Source organism: Ipomoea nil, unplaced genomic scaffold (genome assembly GCF_001879475.1).
Source record: "Ipomoea nil cultivar Tokyo-kokei standard unplaced genomic scaffold, Asagao_1.1 scaffold1237, whole genome shotgun sequence".
NCBI lineage: Eukaryota > Viridiplantae > Streptophyta > Magnoliopsida > Solanales > Convolvulaceae > Ipomoea > Ipomoea nil.
In genome coordinates, this window is record NW_017617665.1 from 2,592,305 (window position 1) to 2,611,267 (window position 18,963).

The 18,963-nt window shown below is 34.9% G+C and overlaps 2 protein-coding genes across 4 annotated transcripts; one reads left to right on the forward strand and one right to left on the reverse strand.

Annotated features, from left to right (window-relative positions):
• The first annotated feature begins 242 nt into the window (after window positions 1–242).
• Window positions 243–1,497, forward strand: LOC109183977 (translation initiation factor IF-2-like). 3 transcript variants are annotated; one of them, XM_019334003.1, is made up of 2 exons: window positions 243–1,172; window positions 1,253–1,497. In XM_019334003.1, exon 1 carries the CDS (start codon window positions 265–267, stop codon window positions 1,159–1,161), a length of 897 nt encoding a protein of 298 aa, XP_019189548.1. In that variant the 5' UTR covers window positions 243–264; the 3' UTR covers window positions 1,162–1,172; window positions 1,253–1,497. The 3 variants fall into 3 exon arrangements, with proteins under 3 accessions (XP_019189548.1, XP_019189549.1, XP_019189550.1); XM_019334004.1 differs by having other exon boundaries at window positions 1,367–1,497; XM_019334005.1 differs by having other exon boundaries at window positions 243–406; window positions 491–1,497.
• Window positions 1,498–7,815: 6,318 nt separating this feature from the next.
• LOC109183989 lies at window positions 7,816–8,643 on the reverse strand. Its single transcript, XM_019334015.1, has one exon. The coding sequence runs from the start codon at window positions 8,641–8,643 to the stop codon at window positions 7,816–7,818; it is 828 nt and encodes a 275-aa protein (XP_019189560.1).
• Between the last annotated feature and the right edge of the window lie 10,320 nt (window positions 8,644–18,963).

Here is an 18,963-nt window from a genome sequence, read left to right on the forward strand (position 1 = left end):
TGTAATGCTATACGGAGTAATATATATGTCCAACAGAAAACTTCTATCCCGTCTGACTCGCTCCATTGTAGCACAGCTAAGCAAGTCTCCCTCGTCTCACGGACAATGGCTGCCTTCTTTTCCTTCATCTCTAACCAAACAAAACAGACAGCCAAAACAAAACAATAAAGGAAAACGCAGATCCAAAACATTCAATTCGGAGAAATAATTCCACTTAATTTTACCTAATTAACAATAGTGTCGATCACAGAACAGTAAAGGCGAATGAAGCACGGAGGCGGAGGAAGGAAAAAGCAGCAGTTAACCGATGACAAAGGCGCCGATGCTCATCACAACCGTCGCGACAATCTAGCCGGTCTAACGCTATTCGCTATATTGGGCGGAGATGAGGCGCCTGCGACGTCTCCTGCTCCAGCTCCAGCCCCAGCTCCGGCACCGGCACCAGCACCGGCTCCGGCTCCGGCTCAGGCTCAGTCTCAGTCTCAGTCTCATGCTCAGCAGACCAGGACTCTCCTGGATGTGATAAAAGACGACTCGAATGGCAAGGATAACAAGAAGACATGGAAACATTTCAAGGAGAAGCTCCGGCTGAAGCCGTCCGGCGGCGCAGCCTGGACTTCCACCGTCCCCGTCCCCGCCTCGGACGTGCCGATGAACAACCGGAGTATGAGCCGGAGGCATTCGAATCGGGTCGCGGATGCGGAGTATCCGGGGGGCGAATATAAGCCGGAGCTAACGGCATCGTCGTCGAGAAGAGAGCTTAGGTCAACTCCGTCGAATCGAATGTCGTTGACGAGGAACGAAAGCCGGACGGGAAATCGGAGCTTGAAGTTGCAGGGCTCGATGTCGATCAGAAGAGGCGGAGAAGCGGAGAGCGAAGGAGGCGAGGAGGGAGAAGGAGATGAACCGATGAGGATGTCGTTAATGGCGCTTTTGGGAGATCAATTGATGGAGGAGGAGGAGGAAGACGGAGGCAGTTGCGAGGATTACGGAGGAGAATTCCGTAACTGCTGCGTGTGTATGGTTAGACACAAGGGGGAAGCATTCGATCCATGTGGACACACATTTTGCAGGCTCTGCTCAAGGGAGCTCTGGGCTGAGAAGGGGAAAACTTGTCCACTCTGCAACAATTTCATCCTCGAAATTCTCGACATCTTCTGATCCCAAAAAACGTAACCCTTCAAAATTCACTTTTATTTTTCTACTCTTAATTTTTTATTTCGATTAAGATCAACTACACGTTTTTCTTTAGATGTTGATACTCGAGCAATTTGAAGTTACCACTACTGGAAGGTCAGTTTGGGATCTTCAAACAATTTCTAGCAGTTCTGTCCTAAGTGTGTATTTCATCCTAGGGTTGGTTCAGATGATTCCAGAAGAATCCAAGAGGGAAGATGGAATTGTCTACTACGGATAATTCATGTTATTGCATATAATAATTACGTCAATGGATTATTATTAGTGATATATAGGTAATATAATTGGTATGTTGCATAATACTCATCCATTATATTGTCTCAAATTTGAGAATATTCATTTGCTCAAATTTGTTTTGTAGCAATGTCAACTACTATTATAAAAGAAAATTTGTTGACTCTTGATAGTAAAAATTTGTCATAAATTATAAAATCTTAATAGGAGTTTTGCCTAGAAGGCAAAATATAATGTCAATAATTTCACATCTTATAAATGAAGTTGCAGGCTAAATTATAAATATAGTATTGTCTAGAAGGCGAAATTTATAGCACTAATTATAAGATAACAATACTAAGACAATAACTCCCATGTAAAATTGATTTGGTATTGATTTAAAAGTTAATTGTTATTTGTCCAAATTGAAATTTATTTATGGTGCTAATTTTTATTATAAATGAGTCTTCCACAGTAAAATAAATCTCAAATTGAGTATTTAAAAGTAAACTAAGGGCACTCATTTTTATCTATCACCCCTTGGCTCAAGCCCCCGATTATGAGTATTTGATCGAAAAGGATCCATAGATCCTATATCAATCCCTGAATGATTGCTATATTCAATATTTTTTTTTTTGAAAGCAATCAACCTTTATTCAAATTAAGACATTAAATGTTCATGCGAAATATATGAAAAACAACTAGAATGACCATGTTATTGAGAACTTGCAGCCTTTGCTAATGCATGATCGAGCTTAGTCACTGATCAAGGAACATACTTGATAGACACTATTTCAAAGTGTCTTTTTAGAGACCGACATTGATTTAATAATACACAACCAGCATAAGAATAATCCGGTAAATCATGATTAAGGAATCTGCATATCATCTGACAGTCCGAATGAACTACCACCCTTCGCCAGCCTTGTTCAAGAATTCAGGAAAGTGCTTCTTTCACAGCCATAACCTCCGCTAGATGGGGGTTATTCAGACAACGAACCGGACAATTCTTCGCAGCCACAAAAAAACCAGTATTACTTAGAACCATAATACCATAATAACTGGTCTCAATGTTACGAGGAATGGATGCATCGAGTTCCACAATCATCGTCGAAACTGGGATAGCTTCAGCCTTCAGGGAGGTTCAAAGCAGGCGGAATGTTCACTGGGCTCATAGGTGCTTCATTATAGGCTTGCCACTCCATCATACAGTCATTTACCATCACTTTTATGCATGGCTGGATTTTAGGGCGTACAAGATGAGCAACAACACAGGGCCTCAATATTTAGAGGGCCTCAATAATATTTATTTTTGACCAAGCTACTTAAGAAATAAAAAAAAATTATAATTAATCTTAAAACTCATTAGTTTTTTCCCAAATCACTTCTCTATCCTAATTAATAATTAGGACCTAATTAATTGAATATGAAAAAACCATTCTGAAAAGAATAACCATATATTTTAGGGTATTAGTTTTAAAGATTACACTTTATACTTTTGATAGAGCTTCATTTATTTATAAGAACCAGACTACAAAATTCAAAAAATGGGCCCTGCTTTTATGCTTTCAATTGTTCAGCATTTCTGGTTCCACACTCAGTCATTTCGTCGCCTCCACAGGCTCCAACAGACTGCCTTACACTTCATAAGCTTCATACTATCATCCTGCATGAAAAGACTGGAGAACCAATCCTAAAAAATATCATCTGCATGAATCGTAGGATCTAATATTCCTCGCTATACTTCGGAGACTTCGGGACAGTCAAGGAGAGCATGTTTCAGAGTTTCAGGACTTCTTCGACAAAGTGGACACTGAATATCAACGTCAATACCTCTAAAAGCCAAAGAAACAACAGTCGGAAGAATTGAACGTGCACAACGCCAAACGAAGTTTACAACCTTGGGAGGCCGCTTCAACTGCCATAGTTTACTCCAAGCCTTGAAAGGAGTGGGAGACAGCGAGTTATTTTCCATCAATAGTCGATAACCATGGCGTACTGAAAATATTCCCCTTATGTCACCATGCCAACACCGCTTGTCCGCCACATCATTTGTAACCGGCAGTGATAGAATAAGATCAACATCCCTCTGGATAAACAACTCTCGAAGGAGATTCAATTCACATCTCAGTCATTAGAGCTTGGATCAATCAATGCCTCAACAACTGCTTCACCATGCATAAATGATACTGGAGTTTGAATGTATGGATTTTCTTTATCTGGTAACCAAAGTTGGCCCCAGATTTTAGTGGTGCGCCCATCTCCAATTCGACGAAAATATCCCCTTTCTAGAACAGCTTGGCCTGCAAGAATTGACCGCCAACAATAGCTAGGATTAGTACCAAGAGTTGCCTCCAAAAAAGACTTGCCATTAAAATATCTAGCTTGATAAAGCCTTGCAACAATAGACATCGGTTTATCTATCATTCTCCATCCTTGTTTAGCTAGAAAGGCAATATTTGTTGAGGCTAGGTTCAGAGAGCTCAGGTGAGGGAAGAACTTGCGTAAACATTTTGGAGAGGAAAAGGGAAAAAGGATAACTGAATTATTAACCACCTAATCACAAGATGGTGAAGTATATACATTAGGAAGAGGCGGCAAAAGCCGTTACAGTCGTTACAGCTGAAAACAAGATAGCAAAAGCCTAATCTACCCCTGAATTGATTTGGTTGCTGCCTGCTGAGCTGGTATTGTCTAATACCCCCCGTAAGCTGGCGTGTGCAAGTCTTGCATACCCAGCTTATACTTGAAATTCTAAAATATTAGAGCAGAGAGAGCTTTAGTAAACCCATCGGCTATCTGATTTGAAGAAGAGACCGATAGAAGCTTGATCAACTTTTGAGATAGTTTTTCACGGGCGATGTGGCAATCAATATCAATGTGCTTTGTATGTTCGTGGAACACGGGATTCTCGGCTATGGCGATGGCGGATTTGATTGTCACAAAATATAGTTGCTGGTTTATCCATCTTGACCTGTAAATCATGAAGAAGATAGGTGAGCCACTGGACTTCGCATTCGGTGGAAGCCAAAGCACGGTATTCTGCTTCAGAAGACGACTTTGAAACTGTGGCTTGCTTTTTGGCTTTCCATGAGATCAATGCTCCTCCTAGAAACACATAGTAACCCGTAATGGATTTTCAATCGGAGAAGACTTGGAGTTGCAGGGCTGTATTTCAGGGATAGAAAATGCATTGGCCAGGAGATGTTTTGATGTAGCGTAGGACTCTATGAGCTGCTGCCAAGTGTTTATTCGTGGGAGCATCAACAAACTGGCTTAGTTGTTGAACGGCGAAGGCTATGTCTGGTCTCGTGGCAGTAAGGTATAGCAGCCTCCCTACCAGACGTCTGTAGCTACTGGGATTGTCAACTGCAGTGCCATCACCATGAACTAAAGCTGAACCTTGTGCCATTGGTGTGCATACAGGCTTGCAACCAAGGAAGTCGGCTTCATCAAGTATTTCCAACGCATACTTCCTTTGGCATATGTTTAATCCTTCAACTGAATATTTTGCCTCGATGCCCAGAAAATAGCTCAAGCAGCCAAGGTCTTTAATCTTGAAGGTAGTGTCCAGGAATTCCTTGAGTTCTTGAATCAATTGTATTTGTGCACTGGATACAATGATATTGTCGACATATACTAACAATGCGATGAAGTTTATACCAGCTCCTTTGGTGAATAGAGATGGATCAGACTTTGATTGAATAAAACCAAGACTTAGTAATGCCATATTCAGTTTTGAATTCCATTGCTTGCTTGCTTGTTTTAGGCCATACAACGATCTCAATAATCTGCAAGCTTGGTTTGGTTTTTCAGCTTGGAAGCCGGGTGGTAATTCCATGTACACCTCTTCATTTAAATCACCGTGCAAGAAGGCGTTGTTGACATCCATTTGGTGGATATGCCAGCCTCTAGCAGCAACACTTAAGAAGGTCCGGATTGTGGTTATTCTTGCCACCGGTGAGAAGGTTTCGAGGTAGTCTACACCAAGTTGTGTGTAGCCTTTGGCTACGAGCCTTGCCTTGTACCTCTCCACCTTGCCATCTGCTTTTAGCTTAGTTTTATACACCCACATGCAACCGATAGGTGTCTTGCCCAGGGGAAGGTCAGTTAACTCCCAAGTGTTATTTTCTGGCGTTCATTGCCTCTCTCCAATAAGCATGTTTGATGGCCTGATTATAGGTCCTGGGTTCATGTATAACAGTAACAACCATTGAGAAAGCTTTATGATCAGAAGTAAGGCCATCATAAGAGACTACCTTGGATAGAACATGAGGTGCTGTCCTATTCTTTGCCACTGCATCACAATAATAATCTTGTAATTTGCATGGGATGTGCCTTTGCCTACTTGATCGTCTGAGGCAGATGGAAGGGTCAGGCTGACATTCCCTAGTTGCTGAGCTTGTGGTATCCATCGAATCTGCAGCATTGTCTTCCAATTCGGGCTGAACCATGTTTTGGGGGCTATCTGTGTGCACTGTCTCATTGAAGAAGTTTGCTGGGATTTGGTTACTGTCAGAAACTGCTGCCTCATCATCAAACTTGCTGCTCTCTGTCTGAGGGGGATTTACATTAGCATTTGATTCTTGAAAATCAAATTCTTCACAGTTGGAGACTGGGATGATTGGCAGTGAAGGTTCACATGTTGATGTAGAGTTCTCAGCTATTTTTCGATTTTCCTTGCCAAAGGGAAATTGACTTTCATAAAATACCACATCACGGGAAGGAAAAACCACCTCTTCATGAACATCATAAACCAAATAACCTTGATATTTGCAGGAAAACCAATAAAAATACCTTTTCTGCTCCTTGCTGCCATCTTATGTCTTGAGTGAGGTAGGGTGGAGGCAAAGCAAAGGCAGCCAAAAACTCTGATGTTGTTGAGGTCTGGAGCCTTCCCATGCAACCGTTGGTACGGGCTCTGCCATTCAATAACTAGAGATGGAAGCCGGTTGATTAAGGAAGCAGCATGAAGAACACACTGCCCCCAAAAATTCAAAGGGAGATCTGCTTGAAATCGAAGGGCCATTGCTACATTCAATATATGTTGGTGTTTTCGTTCTACCACTGCATTTTGTTGAGGCGTATTCACACAAGACCGCTGATGAATAATGCCATTTTCATCAAATAACTTCATCATATTAAACCCCCCCTCCATTGTCACTGCGTATGATCTTAATTGGTAAGCCAAACTGTGTGTGAACAAATCTGTGAAACTTCTTAATCAAATCTTGCGTTTCAGATTTTATTCTCATTAAATGCAGCCACGTATACCTCGAATGATCGTCTACAATGGTTAAAAAATATCGTTCTCCCCCCAACGATTGAACCATAAACGGGCCCCAAATGTCTACATGTAGTAGTTCAAAACAAAACTTTGTTACAGTATTACTTGTAAGAAAGGAAGACCTTTTGTGTTTGGCAAGATGACAGACTTCACATGCTAAGCTTTTATTACTAGGCACAGGGAAATTATGTAAATGCTGCATTTTATTAATGGGGAAGTGTCGCAACCGTTGATGCCAAACATCAATACTACAAGACATAACAAGATGGTTGCATGATTTTCCACAGTTTCCTGGTGATTCAAGCAGCAAGTATAACCCCCCCTTTTCTTCCTTAGCAAAACCAGTCATCTTCCCATCTTTCCCCCGAAGTAGGCACTGATCGGTTGTGAAAACAGGAGTAAGTGAAAACAAGAGTATAAGATGAATCCTGGAGAAGTTTATTGACAGATAATATGTTGAATTGAAAGCTTGGTATGTGCAGAATATTTCTTAGCCACAAGTCCTCTTTGAGCCTTATGTTTCCAATGTGTTCCACTGTAATGTGTCTACCATTTGGTAAATTAACTACTGCCCCTCTTATAGTATGGTAATCATCATATAAGTCTAGTGAACATGCTATATGATCAGTAGCTCCCGAGTCTAATATCCACTTAGAAGAATCCAAATTAACAGAATTAACATAGGCATTGTCCAGGCATGTACCTTCATTTGATTCCTCTTTATTGAATGCAGGGATGAGAGAAACAGATGCAGAGGTAGAGATGTTGTTATGTCCCATTTGTGTCTGTAATAAGTAGATGAGCTTCTGAATTTGTTCGGATGAACTACTGCTATCACTGCTTGCAGAGGCTGTCAGTGCCTGTTGCTTTCCCTTCGATTTGAAGCCATGTACCCACCCGGGAGGATAGCCGTGCTTTTTGTAGCACTTCTCCTCGGTGTGGTCGTTCATCCCGCAAAACGTACATTTAGCAATAGTCTTGTTTGCACCATTGTTATTCATATTTTTCCTGCTATTAAAGTAATTAACTGCAGCCACAACCTCCTCATTCGTTGCTTGTGTGGTCTGTATGGCATTAGCATGGCTTATGTCTAAGCTATTGAGATTTGCAGCACTTATCTATCTTTCGTACTTCTCAGCCATAACAAAAATCCTGTGGATATCTGGCAACGGATCAAGAACTAACACGTTAGTTTTAAGAGAATTGTACTCATCGTTTAAACCTTGGAGGAATTTGATGATCTGATCAACTTCTCTCTCGGTTCTGATTTCTTCGAGCAAATTGCACGAACAACGTGGATTGCACCTACACATTGGAAGCGGCCTCAGTTCGTTCATCTGCTCCCAAAGAGCTCGGCATTTGGTGTAGTATTCACTCACAGAAAGACTTCCCTGCTTCAAACAATAGATCTCGTGCTGCAAGCTTGAGATCCGTTGTGGATCTTGCTGAGCAAATCGTTTCTTCAGGTCATTCCAGACATCTTTGGCATTATCCATGTACATGATGCTTTGTACAATGGATGGATGAACGGAGTAAATCCACGAGAAAATCATAAGGTTGCATCTCCTCCATGCGGCATATCGGTTGTGCGATCGGTCCGGTGCGGCAGTGCTTCCTTCAACGACGGTCCATTTATTCTTAACCTCTAGAGAAACACGCATCGCGATCCTCCATGTGCCGTAATTGTTACTGCCGGTGAGAGGAGGACTCACGAGAATGGCGTTAAAGCTCTCGTTACTGCTAAAGTATAGAGGATTCTCTATATCTTCTGTTCTGCCATTCCTCTGCGGAATGTTTTCCTGAAATGTGTGAACAGGAGAATGAGATTGGACGATCGGCGGAGTGTGGACGATCGACGTCGGCGTGGTAGGATGTGACCTTTGGCTGGACTCTCCAGTACCGGTCACCGCCGCGGCATAGGTTGCTCTTTGCCGCTCTGATACCATGTTGAGGCTAGGTTCAGAGAGCTCAGGTGAGGGAAGAACTTGCGTGAAACATTTTGGAAAGGAAAAGGGAAAAAGGAGAACTGAATTATTAACCACCTAATCACAAGATGGTGAAGTATATACAGCAGGAAGAGGCGGAAAAAGCCGTTATAATCATTGCAGCTGAAAACAAGATAGCAAAAGCCTGATCTACCCCTGACTTGATTTGGTTGCTGCCTGCTGAGCTGGTATTGTCTAGTAATATTAATCTTAGAAAGATTTTTAAAGCCCAACCCTCCTTCAGTTTTCGGGACTGCCATACGGTTCCAAGCAAGCCATTTAACACCTCCTCCATCTTGCTTCGATTACCACCAAAACGTATTCATCATTCATTCTAGGTGCTCACAAAAAATTGTCGGGAGGTAGTATAAACTCATGATATAAGTAGGTAAGGACTGTGCTACACTCTTAAGTAACACCTCTTTCCCAGCCCGAGATAATATCTTTTCACACCAACCTCCTAGCCGTTGTTTCATCTTGGACTCAATGAACGCAAATACCTCTCTTCGGTTTTTACCAATACCCAAAGGTAAGCCCAAGTATTTTCTGTTTGTTCTATTAACACAAAAAAAAAATACTCGAAATCGCTGTTTGACATTCCATCTCCATATTCCTACTAAAAACAATACATGAATTCGAAAAATTGACCGTTTTTCCCGACATATGCTCATAATCATGCAGACATTCTTATCACCAAAGCTTCCGACACCAATGATTTAAAAAATAGTAAACTGTCATCTACGAAGAAGAGGTGGGATATACCTGGAGCTCCGTGCCACAACGCAAGGAGATGCTTTGCCCTTCCTGAGTGCTTGGGTTAATAAATGAGATAATCCCTTAGCACATAAAATGAATAGGTAGGGAGAAAGAAGGTCTCCCTGCCGCAAACCTCGCATGGGGATGATATGATCAGTAATAAAACCATTCATATTAACCTTATACACATAGCATAATAAGCTCAATCCAAGAATTCTCAAAACCCATACACTCCATACTTGCATGAAGATAGGACCACTCTATTCTACCATTCTATTAACTAAATATGAAAGTTCATAATGTTGAATTCGTCTCTAAATATGACCAATATAATATAGTATTATTGTTTTACAAGTGAAACTATATTAGAACTATAGAAAAACAAGATTAATACAAGACTCCAGAAGTCTTCTACATGAAAAAATCATACTAAATATAGTGTGAGTCTCATTGTGTTCTATGATAGTCAGATTACATTGTACTTTAGTAGTAATACATGACAAAATTTTACTAAGTGTTATGCCTAAGTTATTGAGTATTCCCTTGCTTGATAATGTGCTTGGTCATTGGAATATTTTTCCAATAAGATCTAAAAGGTCGTCTAAAATGGATATTACTCTTTGGGTGACTAATGACTCTTGAATCATGAATGAGGTCTACAACTTCTATCTTTAGTGCTATGCTACTTTGCCAAAAATGCTATGCGCTTGAAAGTCAGAAGTGGATCACATCATGCTAGTTTGCCTAAAGGAAGCAAGTTGTGAATACTTGATGATGATTACCCTTCATAAATAGAGAAAAATGGATTTTAGAAATCCTGAATGGTCTCACCATCTATATATCCATTTCGCATTTAATCTCTGTAAAATTTGTTGAGTGTTCTAATAACTTTTGTTTAATGTGTGTGTGTTTGCACTATCTAATTTTATATGTCACTTGTGGTGAATTGTATATACTTTTAAGTACTCATCGTGTTGCGATAATTTCTAAAATTTAATGACCTAATTATTTTAAATTATGACGAGCTTGAGCAGTTGGGTCACATTAGGCACACATAATGAGTCAAATTTGTACTAAACTTGTTGGACATCTTGTTGGGAAAATTATCTGTTTTTGTTTTGAGGACATCCAATTTTGACATACTGTTATTTTTTGTCCAAATCTGACCTACTGCATATCACAATTATTTTTTATAACACCTAGTACGTGGTTTATATTCAAGCATTTCCAATCTATGTTTTAGTATTAGTATGCAATCTATATTCATACGTCACCACCATAGTGTACTTCTAAGGATATCAAAGAAACTAAGGGGGGTGTATTCACTCATGACTTTTGTTGACTTTTAAAGACTTTTAAAATGATAGAATTTAATAAATTTCGATTGACTTTTATAGAATCGTTCAAAACTTTTTAAAACTTTGTAAGACTCTATAAAAGTCTACAAAAAACATTTATAAACTTTTATCAACTTTTTTATTTTAAAAAGTCTACACAAATCATTGAAATTCTAAATTGATTATATCCTTACATACTTTCAATGATTTTGATTCTTACCACTTATATAATTTTCTTACAAAACATGTTATAATATATCATAAAATTCTTCAATTTGCTACTATTTGCAGCCCCAAATTGCTGTTGCAAACAGTAGTTCGCTATTCATAGTAACCTGTTGTTAAAGAAAATATATTACGAATATAAACATAAAAAGAATAAAAATCAAGATATATAAGTATTTATATGAATATTATGAAACACATAGTAAAATTTGACGGTGATAGATGAAAAATTTGTTATGTTCATGTATTTAGGGAGAATTAGAGAAAGTTTAGAAGTTACGGAGAAAAGTTCATGGAGAAAGTTTAGAAGTTAGAAATAAAAAGTTAGTAGAAAAAAATAAAAATAAAAACAAATAAACAAGCAATAATGAAGTAAAAATACTATTATTTCGAATTTTTAGAGGAAGATTGTAAAGTTTAGGAGAGATAAAAAATTGGTACAGTTTAGGTATGAAGAAATATAGGATAATGAAGAAAAAAAATAAATTATTGAATTTAGGTATAAGGTTTATAAAGTTTAAATAGGGAGAAAAAAAATTAGAGTTTAAATAGAGAGAGAAAATAGTCAAAGTTAGTAGGAAGAAAATTTTGAAATCTTGGGGTTGATGGTTGGATTTTAACTATTTATATTTGAGAAGAAAAAGTCTACAAAAGTTCATAACTTTTTGAATACCACATGACTTTTAAAGACTTTTTAAAAGTCTTAATCGAATATATATCACCCGACTTTTAAAGACTCTTTAAAAATCTTGATTGAATACCGTCTGACTTTTAAAGACTCCCTAAAAGTTTGAATTGAATACCTTCAAACTTTTAAAGTTCATAAAAGTCTTTAAAAGTCTATGAAAGTCATGATTGAATACACCCTCCTTAGTATACATTTTGGTTATAAACCTATGTCTGCTTCTTAAATACCTAGCTAGAGCCCATGATAGGGGGGATCTATATATAATTAAGTACGCTGACTGCATACTTTATGAATGTCGTTTCTCGGCATTAGGGGAAATAAGAGCCCAAATTTAATAGAATGCTGAGAAATTTCATGGAATGAAATGATCTTCAATATTTTGAACCACATACTAGTTAGACTGAAATGGAAGTTCAAAATATAATCAATTTTCAACTTTAGCAAATAATATCTATTGATAATACTAATCATAACAGAATGACTAGATCCCATATACCATCCCCAAATTGGATCAAATATATCTACCGATATTCATTGACATCAAAAGTGTATGATATCTATCGGAGTAGAAACTAAAAATTTGCAGAAAGCTAAATCTATTAAAGAAACTTAAGTTTGTCACTCTTGAAATCTGTTATAGAATTATGTTCTGGAAATGTTTGTCCAGAAGGCAAAAGACCCAATAAATCTATAGGTGCACCAAATAATCATAATACTGAGGGTGCGAAACAACCATATCTAAATATATTTGGGAAATGACAACAATTTGGTTGATTTAGAAAATGCCATGAATTTTATGAATAAGGAGAAATTTTATAATACAAATACTATAGTTATCGACAACATAATTAGCTTTCACTTGCTCACATCATATGACAATCTGGATCCAGAGATAGGCACCAGAAGTGTCTTAACAATTTAATATATAAAGGAGCAATTAAGTCATAACTCGACTCACTAGATAAATGTATTCTCTTTATAACATGTACACCATTAAATGTTAACCCTGTAGGTTACAAATAGATGTTTGTACGAAAGAGAAATAGGAATAATGATTTGGTGTGATCAGGGGCGGATTTTAGGCTGTGCAAGCTGGGCTACCGCACAGGGCCCCCAATTTTAGAGGGGCCCCAAATTTTAGGGTCCCAATATTTAATTTTTACTTAGCTAGTTTAGAAATAAAAATTAAAAGTTTTCAATTAAATTTAAGAGATTCTATAAAGTGATGGTAAAAATGTGTATTTATTGTATTTTAACTTGGAGGTCAAAGGTTCGAAACATAAAAATTGTGATTTTGGTAGGGCCACATTTATTTACCAAAACAGGGCTACAAAAATTTAAAATACGGCCCTGGGTGTGATAAATATAGATATGCAGTTTATAAACATCATGACCAAATACTAATGGGTCATTAGTCGCTAATATTTATTTGGAAAAGCCCTTGATGGATTTAAAGTTCTCAAAATGAGGGAGATGAAAATCGCAACGTGTATATCATTGAATTACAAAGGTCTTTGTATGACTTGAAACGGTTATGATTGACTGAGTATTTTTCCACCTGAAGAAGGAATATGTAAATAATATGTGTCATTATGTGCTCATTAAAGAGTTGCTAATGAAGTTATTTATTTATAATCCAGTTGATCTATGTTGATTGTATAAATAAGTTTGAAATGCATAAAGAGCTTGATGAGGATAATGAGGATATCTTGGGACCAAAAGACCATTACGTCATTGTCGTTGGAGCACCAATTTAGGACCAGAAGTTCTATAATCGCAACAAGCCTGTTATTGTATTTGTGATTAAATGGCTAGCAACATTTAGTGCTCATCATATAATGAAATATTGAAATAGTGTTTAACATATTATCCAGTATCTTCGGATTACAAAAGATTTTGGCATTTATGCAATATAGCAAGATATATATGATTTTGATGGACTACTTGGGTACTGGCTATTTTGTTTGATCCCCATAATGCCAAGTCCGAAACTAGTTATGGTATGTCTTACCCTCAATGTCCTATATTGTAACACCCCGTATTTTTCATTCCGATAATTATATCCTGTAATAATTCTCTAAGGGATTTAGTCTTTCAATTTAGCACAATCCTTTTAGTATAAATAAATCCCTAACTTATATAAATTCATTAATGGTCCAAATTCCTAAGGATTATTATTAAATACCCAATTTCCTAAGACTAAACTATTCTTGGACCTTAGTATTATTTCCTACTTATATTATATTCATTAAAAGGCCCAACTTGTATAATATTGACCCATGCATATTATATGTATTAAAATAGCCCATGTGCCTCATAACGGCAAATTATTGTGTGGACCATGAATATCAGGTACATTTTTAATATATTAAAAGTACATTATTTTTGTACTGAAGGTACATTATATAAAATAATGTACCCTTAGTATATTAAAAATGTATTTAAAAAAAATGTACCTTATGTACATAAATAATATACCCTTAGTATATTAAAAATGTACTTTTTATTTATGGTTCACACAATTGTGTGGACCATGGTCCATGCAATAATGATTGCCTTATAACATAACCCAATTTTATATCTTCCTAACTTAATGCATATATTCCTGGTATCTATCATTTTATCCTATCTACTCCTACATAAAATATCCTAGATTTGTCTTTCTCCGCATTCCACTCTCACTCTTCTCTCACGTCATCTTCATCCTTCCCATCCAATAGAAAATAACTTTCATCTTCTACAAGGGAAATTCCACCAATTAGATTCATCTTTTATACATCTTCACTACAAGACTAAGTAAGATCATCTCCTACCATGCATTTTCCCTTCATATTTCATGATCTTTATTGCATATCTTTATTATTCTATTTTGGGGTTTTAGAATTCTTAGAGGTTCAAGAGGAAGAAGAATTGCTAGGGTGATTTGCTTGGTGTTTGAGGTTTGGTTTGCTAGCTTAAAAGGTAAACTCCATGTTCATCAAAATATATTTCCAACTTATATAAATGTTCTTGATGTTCTTGAATCTCTTGACTATGTTCTTGTTGATATTCTTGAGTTAGGTCTTGATTTGGAAGTGTTCTTGTGTTGTTATTGTATCATATCTCTTGTTCTTGAATTCCTTGTTGATATTGATAGTGATCTAGCCTTGTTTTTTAGTATTCTTGTTGGTTTTGGTTATTGTTTGTCTGATCTCTTCACTGTTGAATTGTTGGAGGAAACCTACTGTATTGCATCGTGTCTATACTGTTTCTGCTTTCAGATTGGCCTTGCGGGTGTGACTCACGGGTGGTTGGTGCCCGTGAGCCAACCCCGCAATAGGTAAAGTACTAAATAACCCAAGTAATCAACCAAAGGAGATGCTACTTCGTAGTCACCCTCCTCAAAGCAACTACACAGAAAGGCTAATTATCAAACATAAATATTATTCCAAAAAAGGGGCCCACATAACCCAATGTAAATCTGAGTCCAAGCTCATAACAAAAAAGTGTCACGCACTACAAAACATGATACGAAGTAACTAAGCCACTAGAGTTTAACATCAAGATAAGTCTATGAGTTTGACAAACATCTAGGAACTAGTACCCAAAACTCTCTATACTACACTAGCTCTTTCTATTCGCGCTTAGCAGTCATCGTCAAACTTGAAAGGGGTTAAGTAAAAAGTATACGAAAATAACCCGTTAGCACGAATGCAAAGTATAAACCACTCCATCTTGTAAAATAGATATAGATATAGATTTTGAAAATAGATAATTTTACACATTGGCACGTCGAGTCAATCAATATCATGGATATAACACAAATTGGACCACATGTGTATAGGTATACTTATACAATAATAATAATAATAGTTATCTATAGGCATTAAGCTCACATGCAAGTGTAATTCATATACAAGCACTTATGCAATTCATACTTAAGTATACATACTTACTACACACTAACGGGATATGAATCAATCAAGTTTGATTTAATGGATCAAGGAATAGGCAAAGTGACATGCGATCTTGTGAATAACCAAAATAATAGCAAGAAGGTGCAACATCATATCATGCATAACATTGGAATCAAGTGGCATGACAACTTAACGCTAACTTATGAATCAATAATGGAACAACATAGAGAAGCTAGTACTAGACATGAAAACAATAATACACTCTCACTTTCAAGAATCACAAGAGTATTATATATATATATATATATATATATATATATATATATATATATATATATATATATATATATATATATATATATATATATATATATATATATCTAAAAACATAATAAGTGTGAATGGAAGTTATACCCCTGATTTATGTCCGTTTTTTCCGTTAAGTTTTTTTTGTACATTATGCTATAAAGGTTGTACATTAAAATATTTTGGACAAACATACCCCTACCGTTATAACTTCCGTTATCTTTTCCACTATTGTTACCCTGCACATGCATCCACTATATATTTCTCTTATCTTCTTCATTAATAATAATATATACACATTAAATATTTGAGTTATATGTTAATTATTACATAAATATAAATATCAAATTTATAAAAATGATTTACATTAATATTATTATTATTTAGAATAATTTAAATATCTAAAATCTAAATAAATTTAAAATTTTAATATAACGTATTAATATTGGGCACTTATTTTTTGCGCATCGCGCATAAAAAATACTAGTATAAGAGAATTATATATATATATATATATATATATATATATATATATATATATATATATATATATATATATATATATATATATATATATATATATATATATATATATCTAAAAACATAATAAGTGTGAATGGAAGTTATACCCCTGATTTATGTCCGTTTTTTCCGTTAAGTTTTTTTTGTACATTATGCTATAAAGGTTGTACATTAAAATATTTTGGACAAACATACCCCTACCGTTATAACTTCCGTTATCTTTTCCACTATTGTTACCCTGCACATGCATCCACTATATATTTTCTTATCTTCTTCATTAATAATAATATATACACATTAAATATTTGAGTTATATGTTAATTATTACATAAATATAAATATCAAATTTATAAAAATGATTTACATTAATATTATTATTATTTAGAATAATTTAAATATCTAAAATCTAAATAAATTTAAAATTTTAATATAACGTATTAATATTGGGCACTTATTTTTTGCGCATCGTGCATAAAAAATACTAGTATAAGAGTATTATATATATATATATATATATATATATATATATATATATATATATATATATATATATATATATATATATATATATATATATATATATATATATATATATATATATATATATATATCTAAAAACATAATAAGTGTGAATGGAAGTTATACCCCTGATTTTTGTCCGTTTTTTCCGTTAAGTTTTTTTTGTACATTATGCTATAAAGGTTGTACATTAAAATATTTTGGACAAACATACCCCTACCGTTATAACTTCCGTTATCTTTTCCACTATTGTTACCCTGCACATGCATCCACTATATATTTTTCTTATCTTCTTCATTAATAATAATATATACACATTAAATATTTGAGTTATATGTTAATTATTACATAAATATAAATATCAAATTTATAAAAATGATTTACATTAATATTATTATTATTAGAATAATTTAAATATCTAAAATCTAAATAAATTTAAAATTTTAATATAACGTATTAATATTGGGCACTTATTTTTTGCGCATCGCGCATAAAAAATACTAGTATAAGAGTATTATATATATATATATATATATATATATATATATATATATATATATATATATATATATCTAAAAACATAATAAGTGTGAATGGAAGTTATACCCCTGATTTATGTCCGTTTTTTCCGTTAAGTTTTTTTTTGTACATTATGCTATAAAGGTTGTACATTAAAATATTTTGGACAAACATACCCCTACCGTTATAACTTCCGTTATCTTTTCCACTATTGTTACCCTGCACATGCATCCACTATATATTTTTCTTATCTTCTTCATTAATAATAATATATACACATTAAATATTTGAGTTATATGTTAATTATTACATAAATATAAATATCAAATTTATAAAAATGATTTACATTAATATTATTATTATTTAGAATAATTTAAATATCTAAAATATAAATAAATTTAAAATTTTAATATAACGTATTAATATTGGGCACCTATTTTTTGCGCATCGCGCATAAAAAATACTAGTATAAGAGTATTATATATATATATATATATATATATATATATATGTATATATATATATATATATATATATATATGTATATATATATATATATATATATATATATATATATATACATATATATATATATATATATATATATATATATATATATATATATATATATATATATATATAGAGGGATGCACTCAGGTGCGAATAAGTGCCCAGGAAGGAATATGCGAACGAATCCGCGCGCTACACGTGTCCATATCTAATAACTTAAAAAAAACGCGGTGGCATTTTCATAAATAATTGAACATCGAAGTGCAAGTAAAATCACTTACAAGTGCACCTACTTTCACCTATAAGTGCATGTAATTTTGCCTTGTTAGCATTCACTTTCCGCAAACATTCATGCACCTGGGTGTGCTTATAACTATATGTGCAACTATTTATAAATATAGGTGCAACTTATAACTATAGGTGCACCTATTTTCACCTATAAGTGCATGTAATTTTGCCTAGTTAACATTCATTGGTCTGAGTTTAGCGGGTAGTAATACCCCTGAAAACCACTCGCAAACATTCATACACCTAGGTGCAACTACTTATAACTATGTGTGCAACTACTTAGAACTATAAGTGCAACTACTTAGAACTATAGGTGCAACTAAGTATTGATGCTCAGTGTAAATTTTTACTTGCACCTATAATACATTTTACATGCACTTGTAATACATTTTACTTGCACTTCGATATTCAATTATTTACGAAAATATCACCGCATTTTTAAAAAAAATCAGTGTTTCTCATCCATTAGATCTGGACACGTGGACGGACAGAATTCATTCCTATTTCGCGCCTGGGCGAAGCATTCGCACCTGAGTGCGATTATATATATATATATATATATATATATATATATATATATATATATATATATATATATATATATATATATATATATATATATATATATATAATCATAATTATCTCATCATAACATTTTCGGGAGTGTTTCACCGGGTTTCATCACAACATTTTCGGGAGTGTTCCACCGGGTCTC